We start from the raw sequence: 8,614 nt of genomic DNA on the forward strand, positions 1-8,614 counted from the left end.
AGGATAACACTTTGATTGCAGGCTCCCTGTAGGCTCCATCACCTCCTCTCCTCTAGCTCAATTATTTGAGCAGATCACTTTGAAACAGCTGGTAATGTAAGGCACATTAACAGGTCTGTATGTCACCTTTGGGAGTTATTAAATATCCAACTGCAAGCTCCCTCCTTCAAAGGCACATAGTGTGTTTTTGTTGTAGAGCTAATCCATCTACAAGGTCTATATATGCAGCCCCCTGGAAAAAAACCCAAAGTAACGATATTGGAGATATACACACTTTTTATTGCTTTTTTCTTATTGTTCCTCTAATTATCCAGACAAAAGACACCAGTTTCATTACATTAGACAAAGGAATGAATCTATTTACAGTGGTCTTCTTTTAAACACTGACAAACTTAATTCACTCTCAACGTTTTTTATGTCTTTTGAGGGACACGGTCAATCAACCAATCCACTTGCATTAAATAAACAAACAGTTATTTATTTATGTAGACGATGGCTTCTGTTTAGAGTGTTGAACTTGTGTTAGTGTCATCTAATTTTAGGAGCCGGCCTTGGTGGTGGGTAGCGCTGATTGGGTCCGATGTATTTCAGTGGAGTGTACTTTGGCTTCTCAATCACTTCCAGACTCAAGTAAGGCTGCAGGGCTCGGGGAACACGTATTGTTCCCTCCTGGTGAGAGAACGTAAGGAAGTATAGTCTTAGTTTCAAAACTTCTTGAAAACATATGAGAAAAAAGAGCTAGACTTTATCAATTCCTGTGAAAAACTAAATACACCCTCACTACTTCTATAAGAATTAACAGCCAGTTGGTGTTATTCAAATGCACTTAATTAATTGATTATCATTGAGTGCGAGTACCTTTACAAAAAGCAGAACTTTGGGACTTTGCTGGTCTGGAGCATTCAGGTGTGTGTTAACACGTGCTACAACCTTCCTAAGAGTGGACATCCCAGCAAATTTACCTCAAATGTTGGCTGTGCAATGCTCCGAGAAGTTTAATGGTTAAAGTTCATGATGGCACAATTATACAAGTACGGATTGTTTGGAAGTGTTGAAAGGAGAAAGCCTCTGATGTAGAAACAGAGCATGGCAGCATGAGTTAGGTTTGAAAAGCTTCAAGATTTCAAGAACAAGTCCTCTGTGAAAACGTAAAACCACGCACAGCCTATCAGCACCAACACAATGATCCAAACACAGCAGCAAATCAAAAGAACAGCTGAAAACGAAAAAAGAAAAAAAAAAATCAACCTGCTACAATGGCGAAAATGTTTAGCTCAGGTATATGCAATGTCAAGGTATCCATCTTTTACTACAGTCTAGATCAGTGGTTTTAAACTTAAAATATCTGTGGGCCACTTCTGTCATCTCGTGTGAGGGACACTTTAGTGTTCAAGTAGTACAAAAAAAAAACAATCACAAAAACACCCACAAATATTTCCAAAAATGTCGTGTTTTGTTTGTTTTTTGAAATTTCACATTTTGTATAACAAGACAAAACTGCTAAAGTGAGCACAATTATTGTTCTCACTCTTAACTAACTGAAGCCTTTCACTGAACTACCAAATGAACAAACTGGCCAGACACGTGCCAGCACTTCTGCTATAATTTTGTTTGTATTTACCGAAATAAAAATGCAGACCTAAGTGTACACATTCGTTTTGGACTACGAGTGAAAATTGTTTTCTTTACAAATAACTCTCTCACTGAACTAACACACCCAATCCCTCATCACGTTTGTACTCTCTGCTCATATTGCCTTCCTATTAAGTCATTTTTTCCTTTTTAAAGAACTTATTGTAGCATTGCACTCAACAACAAACAAATCCTCCCTAACAAAAAAGTAACTTCACGTCAATATAAAGTAGGGGTGATGTGGGCCGCTAGTTTGAGACCCCTGGTATAGAGCCTGAACGTGACAGCTCAGTGGGTTTTAGAAAAAATTTAAAGATCCTTGATCTTGAAGTTCACCTGTACCATTCAACCTCAACCTGACTCGGTTGCCGTTTCCACTGCTGCAGTGAGACTTGCCTTTTACAACTTCTAACCCTTCTGTGGCTCTGTGTGCTGATTCAGAATTACAAAACAAATTATTCTTTGCAAACACAAACTGTCTTGTGGCACATAGAGTCACCAGCTTTCTTTACACTCAGTAAAGAAGTTGTCTCTCTCCCAGCAGCCTCAACTTTCCTTTGTTGTTCCACTGTGGCGTGTGCACGGGGCGCATTACTGCAGACAGCTGCTGTAACTAGGTCGAGTAAAATTTATTTAGAACCTCACGTGTATGTGCAAAGTCCCAGAAAAAAATGTTTGGAAGGCTAGGATGTGAGTTTGACAGAAGTGATTTAGAGAAACATGAATCACAACAGTCACAACACCACAAATATTACACATTATACACTGTGTTAGGTAGATGAGCTGACGTTTTATTATGAGAAACATGAGGGGAATATACTACAGAACTGTCTTTCATAATAATGTGGGGGAAAAAACTAATGTGGGGGGAAAAAAATGCTGCTGGTGTCTTACTTTGGTTTGGTGCGTCTCTAGGATGGCGATTACTGTTCGGGGGATTGCACACGCTGTGGCGTTCACCTAGGATGAGGAAGAAAACATAGATTAGGTGGTATATCTAACCAGCAGCAATATACAGCAGTGCAGCATCATCTGCAGTCTTACTGTGTGGGCGTACTGCAGACTGCCGTCCTCTCTCTCATACAGGATGTTGAGGCGTCTACTCTGGTAGTCTGTGCAGTTGGACGCACTGGAAACCTGAGATACAGAGGATATAAAATGAGCAACAATTATAAAAACCAGTCCGTAAATTTATTCATGCAGGAGTGGTGTGAGTCGCTATTGACTGTACAAACTGAAAGCTTCTTGATTAGAAATAGAAATGAGGTAACTGGAAGTAAGTAGGTAAATGGGTAATATTTATATAACAGGGCTGACCTCTCCATAGCTGTTTCTCCCAGGCATCCAGGCTTCAATGTCATACTTTCTGTGTGCCGGAGGGCCAAGTTCCTCTGTCGGCATGTCTAGCACTCTGAAGAAGAAAATAGTCACAGGTAAGGGTCAGATCTCAACATGTGAGGGATGTGTAAAGTGAAAGTAGTGCTGCATTTTCTGTAGACATTGGGTGACTTGAGCTTTAAATCTACTTTTTTTCTGTTTCACTTCAAATTCAAGACAGAACAGGGTTCAACCAAACTCACTGCTTTATGACTACATGGGATTGTCAGCCTGTCAATGAGCACTTTAGAAGCATTTCTCCCCAGACTCGACCCCTTGGATATAAAAAGTCATCATTCTATCCTTTTAGACACATGTGTACCGTTGAAACGCAGCTCACCTGTTCATATTTGAATGGCCAAAAATGTGACTGACAAATCCTAATCGGGTCACTTTCCAGTCGAAGTTGAAGGTTTGTTTTGTTTTTTTGCTTTTGTTTTTTTCAGAAGTACTGAAATTATTCCAAGCTTTACCGAGAAGAAGAGGGACGAGGTCATAATGTCACCAGTCACCAACACATGTGACCTGGTTCTAGCCATACATGTCCTTTCCACAACATTACCTCCACCATGTTTTACAGATGATGTGTTATGCTTCTGATCATGAGCCATTTCTCTCCTCCTCCATACTTTTCTTAAACACCATTTTGGTTTCATTTGTCCACTGATTTTTTTTCCAGAACTGTTGAGGCTCTTTCAAATGATTTCTGGCAAAGCTGGCCAGTGCAATCCTTCTTTTAAAGGATGTACCAGTTTCTTATATCTGATAGGTTTCTTTTGGCTTTACAGCCTAATGGACTTTTCCACTTTCAATGGAAAAATCTCAATTTCTTTGGACCTCATATTGAGATTTCCAGTGAACTAATGGAATAATAAGGGTGCAAACCTCACCTGGCCAAGAAAACTAAACACTACCACGCTAATAATGGCCAGAAAACATTTATGGCCCCAATATGTTCATTGTGTTGCGCACTGAATTTGACATCACATCCTGTCTTGCTTCAGCCAGTCATGCACATCTTGATCTTTGTAACGTAGCCAGCTGTGCCATGGCCACTGCAGCTGAGTTGAAGAGACTAGTGTAGGATCTTGTCAGTCTATACTGCCATTTTAATGATATACCAGTACAGAAGCTCAGAGACACACGGATATACAGACGTTGGAATAGAAAGCCTGAGTTTGTAGTGGGAAAAAAACAAAAAACACTGGACAAATTGTTGGCTTCTGTTTTTGAGTTCTTCTCCTCCTATATCAGCACTTATGTGGCAATATTGTCTGAGTGGCGACACCTAGTGTTCAGAAAAATACTGCAGCGTCTTAATGTTGGATATAAATACAAGTGACTGTGAGATGATGTTGTGGAACAAAGCGACCATTGTAGTGGGTATACAGAGCCACAGAAACACGGAAAACAGTGATTACACATCAACACTAAAAATACCTTTACACTTAATATTTTATATCTTTGGTCTTTTGTTATTATGCTCAGCTTTCCATCTTTCCTCACTACACAAAACTATTTCTTACAACCAGTGCAAGCAGCTGAGGAGACAGTAAGACTGTGTGTGTGTGTGTGTGTGTGTGTGTGTGTGTGTGTGTGTGTGTGTGTGTGTGTGTGTGTGTGTGTGTGTGTGTGTGTGTGTGTGTGTGTGTGTGTTGACCTGTAGTGCAGTTCCAGTGCAGAAAACATCTCTTTTTGCAGACTGACAAACTCCTGCAGCAGCTGCGAGCTTTCTTCTCCTGTCTCGTCTGCCGTCACTCCAAACATCTCCACCTGCACAGACGCACATAGAAGCAAGCAGCCGCACAAGCAAATAACCACTTACATTATCATTGGTTTGTCCATGTACAGCAAATGTACACATTAAACTTCTGTGTGGCTTCTGACCTTATTGAAATGATGAACTCTGTAGAGCCCCCATGTCTCTCTGCCTGTGTCGGTCTCCGCTCTGTAGCAGGTGCTGCTGCACACCGTCCTGCACACAGACACGACAGCATCGCATTACGTGTAATTATTCCATATATCTCAAAGTAAGAGGTGGGGTGTACCTCACCTGACAGGAAGGTCCTTCGAGTTCACTGCATGATCCATGAAATAGCCTGAGGGAAGAGATACAAATGGATGCATCCAGTTTACACATTACCACCCCTCTCCAGATTAAAGAAACGCAACTAAACATACAGAGATCCACGAGAGCTTTTCTTTACTGAAACCTGACTACTGATAAGTTGATGGACAGCAAGACACACGACATCTCAATTCAGCAATCGATCGAATACAGGATTGCTGTTGGGACTAAGCAAACTTCTCTCAGTTACTACACTCGATAGCTGTAGGCTTACTAAACAATACAACACACTGTTGCTGTATTGATACACAACCAGCTGGTTATTTGAAACTGTGAGGAAATGGAAAAAGAAGCTTTACCTGCCACCCCAACCTCTCCAGTTCCAGCCAGGTTGAGGTCTGGGAAACGTGCAGGGTCCAGTGAGTAGACTTGTGAGCTGTGGGCATTGGGCTGCATCCCACAACCCTCCTGGAGGTGGGTCAAATCAGAGAGCAGAGTGAGATTATCTGTGGCTGTGCCCAGTTACTTCAACGAAAATTTATATATAACTGCAAAACAATTCATTTAGAATAATTTAAATTTAAATTGTTTGAAAAATGAGCTGAAAAATGAGATTAATGCAGATGTGCTAGCACCAAAAGTGAGTCAATCCCCAAAGACTCCCATGTTAAAATGCTCAACTTTGCTACAGATATGAATATGTTTACGGCCTGGTTTTGAAAAATGGTTTTCATCTCTATGGCTAATTACAAAGGTTATGACAAGGTAGCCATGTGAATGTATCTGACTCAGTCATTTTCATTTTATTAAGGCTTTAAGTTGGGGGCATAGCCACTTTGAGTGACAGGTGAGTGCCTACTCAGCAGCAAAACTGAGCTCCTAAACTGTGCTTATATCTGGCAAACAATAAACTCAAATTAAAGCCTTAAAATGAGGCTGAAAGACAAGACTACACAGAATAGTGAGTGTCTTGATGGATGAGGCCATCCTTTATGTATAGTGTATGACAAAAGTATTTTATTGTGACTTTAGAAACCTGAGCTTTGGTACTCACAAACACTGCACCCTTCAGCATATCAGGCACAACCATGGGAATGAAGCCCTGTAGGAGTCAAAGGAGGAATCCATGTTTGGCATGTCTAGATATTATATATATATATATAGATATAATAATACACACTACTAACATTAATTATCCGGGGATCACATCAAATGACCAAACACACATACCCGTCGCTGTAGCGTGTCAAGGGCAAAGTTCTGGAGTGCAGCTTGAAGTCTGGCCCCGGCTCCTCGAAGATAGTAGGACCTGTGGCCTGAGACATGAGCTAGATGCCTGCAGCAGTAGACAGAGGAAATGTGAATAGCGCAGTTTATTTAAATTAAAGTAGCTTGTACTGTATATTAGACAGTGTTATAGTGGACATACAGTACAGTGAAGGACTGTAAACAACAACCAGAGTCATCTTCACCTCTGCCTGATGAGTCCTAACTCTTCCCCCAGCTCTACATGTCCTTTGGGCTTAAAGTCAAACTCTGTACCAGAAACACACACAAACGTTTGTGTCAGCATTCATTAAAAAAAATATTAGGTAATCAATTTAAAGTTTAGAAATCTGCACTTCTCATCTCATTAGTCACCTGGTTTCTGTCCCACGAGCTCCACCACCCTCGCCTGGTTCTCATCTCCTATTGGCTGGAAAGAGCAAGAGAAACTTATGCTTAGTGACTTGAGCTTCACAGTAAATCTCTCCCAAGCAGCTCAGGACAAAGTAGTGTGTGTGCATAGTGTATCCTGACCACATCAGGGTGTGTAGTGTTGGGCAGCCTGAGTGCTCGGCCATAGTGTTCCTCATCCAGCTCGGTCTCTTTGTGGTACAGATGATTGAGTCTATTGCGGATCTCTCTGCCCTTCTGAAGAGCTTGGTTGTACTCTGGAAGCTAAAGAATAGAAAAGAGCAAAGACTCAGAAGTGGTGCCACATGAGATTTATTATAGGTCAAAAACACAGGGGAGTAGGAAGGTTAACTGACTCAGTAACAAAAGAGACAAGGTTCTGAAGTGAAACTTACATTGGCGAGGGCTTTCTTGTCCTCCTTTGTCTGTGAGGAAAAGATCAGTTAGGTCACAGAAATCTACTCTCTGACAACAACAAAAACCTCAAAGCAGAGTAAATGATGACGCAAACCTCGATAGAAACTGAAGTTCATTCTGGTTATAATGTTTAGAGCTGTAATAACTATTTCTCACCACTAGTGCTCTGACTATATCACTGATGCGCCGCTTCTCTTCCTCCAGCTCAGAGATTTCTGTCTTTACTGCCTGGAGCTCCTGCCACACACACACCTAAAAGGTAGACAATCAGGATGATCGAGTCAAAAGCAAGCACATTAGACAGCAGTGATATTAAGCAGGTGTACATATGTAAAAACACTGAGAACCGATCAGTCAAATTTAACACAGTCGATCTAATTTTAAACAACTGCTTTGTTTTTTGTTTCCCAGATGATTTCATGGTAGGATATCTTATTTACAGTCACAAGTATTCAGACCAAAGACGTCACTTTTTATTATGGTAAGTAGTGTAGTTTTAAGGTCAGTCAGCATGACTAGACATTTTTGTCAATTTTTAGATCCAGGCAAGATTTGCAGTGCCGTCCATAATGTTAGGGGAAAAGACTGGGTTTTTTTCTGCCTCTGTACACCACCACCACAGTGGATTGCAAATCAGGGAATCAAGATGCAATTTAAGTGCAGACTTTCAGCTTTAATTCTCAGGGTTATAAAAGATTTTGTATGAAATCTTTACACATCTATGTATCAGTGGGAGTTTGTGGCATCACACGTTTGGAGCGAATCATGTCCCAGTTACATTTTAAGCAAATGCATGTGGAGGCTTATTGTAAAAACAGATTTTTCAGTGAAGCGATAACACCCAGAAAAACTTTAGAAAATAGTGACATAGGATAAAATTATGGTGTTTTAATGCCACAAACAGTACTTAATTAGTAACTAAAACCGCTTACAATTTTCCTCACATCGTCCCCTCGCAGGTCCCCTTTCCTGCTCTCTACATTCGCTATGACTTTGTCAGTCTCCTCACACACAGCTCTCATGTCCAGCTCAGGCTTGTCACTGTAGCCTTCACGGACATGCTCGTACAAACGACTCCGGACTCCATGCGACAAGCGATGCGGGACAAATACATTTACGCTATGCACTGGACACTGTCTGGCTACCGGCTTTAGCACAGCAGCTGCAAAAACCCCAACTTTAGCGACCATGCCGATGCAGGTCGCCATGTTTGTCTCTTTAGCTGAGGATGCGTTCATGGAGGTATAGGAACAATCAACGCCGTATTCTGTTTAGGCTCTTGCTCAACTGAAGTTTCTCGTGGTTATCAATGTGTCCCGAACATTTGAGGCAATGTTTGTGTATTTCATTATTATTTTCATTGTTATTATTATTATTAATATTTTTGATTTATGATAAATTTATATTTTTAGGTGTCAGTTTAACTAGGTAGCGCTAGTTCTG

General features: G+C 40.9%; 1 protein-coding gene across 1 annotated transcript; it reads right to left on the minus strand.

The window, feature by feature from the left end:
- Positions 1-258: 258 nt before the first annotated feature.
- On the minus strand, positions 259-8,424 carry sars2 (seryl-tRNA synthetase 2, mitochondrial). Its single transcript, XM_086260843.1, has 16 exons — positions 8,104-8,424; positions 7,328-7,423; positions 7,150-7,179; positions 6,878-7,018; positions 6,719-6,773; positions 6,550-6,613; positions 6,308-6,413; positions 6,132-6,179; positions 5,437-5,545; positions 5,063-5,108; positions 4,897-4,984; positions 4,670-4,782; positions 2,950-3,043; positions 2,677-2,769; positions 2,527-2,592; positions 259-669 (listed from the first exon to the last, which is right to left on the minus strand). The coding sequence occupies exons 1-16, from the start codon at positions 8,407-8,409 to the stop codon at positions 529-531; spliced, it is 1,596 nt and encodes a 531-aa protein (XP_086116969.1). The 5' UTR covers positions 8,410-8,424; the 3' UTR covers positions 259-528.
- Positions 8,425-8,614: the final 190 nt, after the last annotated feature.

Source organism: Aulonocara sp. 'chitande type north' Nkhata Bay, linkage group LG14 (genome assembly GCF_057382095.1).
Source record: "Aulonocara sp. 'chitande type north' Nkhata Bay isolate Kocher_YH1m ecotype deep benthic linkage group LG14, A_spYH_male_GT1.1, whole genome shotgun sequence".
NCBI lineage: Eukaryota > Metazoa > Chordata > Actinopteri > Cichliformes > Cichlidae > Aulonocara > Aulonocara sp. 'chitande type north' Nkhata Bay.

What these genes read in the sequence shown, in the direction of transcription:
- sars2 (XM_086260843.1), bottom strand. Translation starts at nt 8,409, where the DNA reads ATGAACGCATCCTCAGCTAAAGAGACAAACATGGCGACCTGCATCGGC. An exon ending in ATATAGTCAGAGCACTAGTG is followed by an intron (nt 7,180 to 7,327) that starts GTGAGAAATAGT and finishes TTTTCCTCACAG; the next exon opens with ACAAAGGAGGACAAGAAAGC. An exon ending in TTAGGACTCATCAGGCAGAG is followed by an intron (nt 6,414 to 6,549) that starts GTGAAGATGACT and finishes CTACTGCTGCAG; the next exon opens with GCATCTAGCTCATGTCTCAG.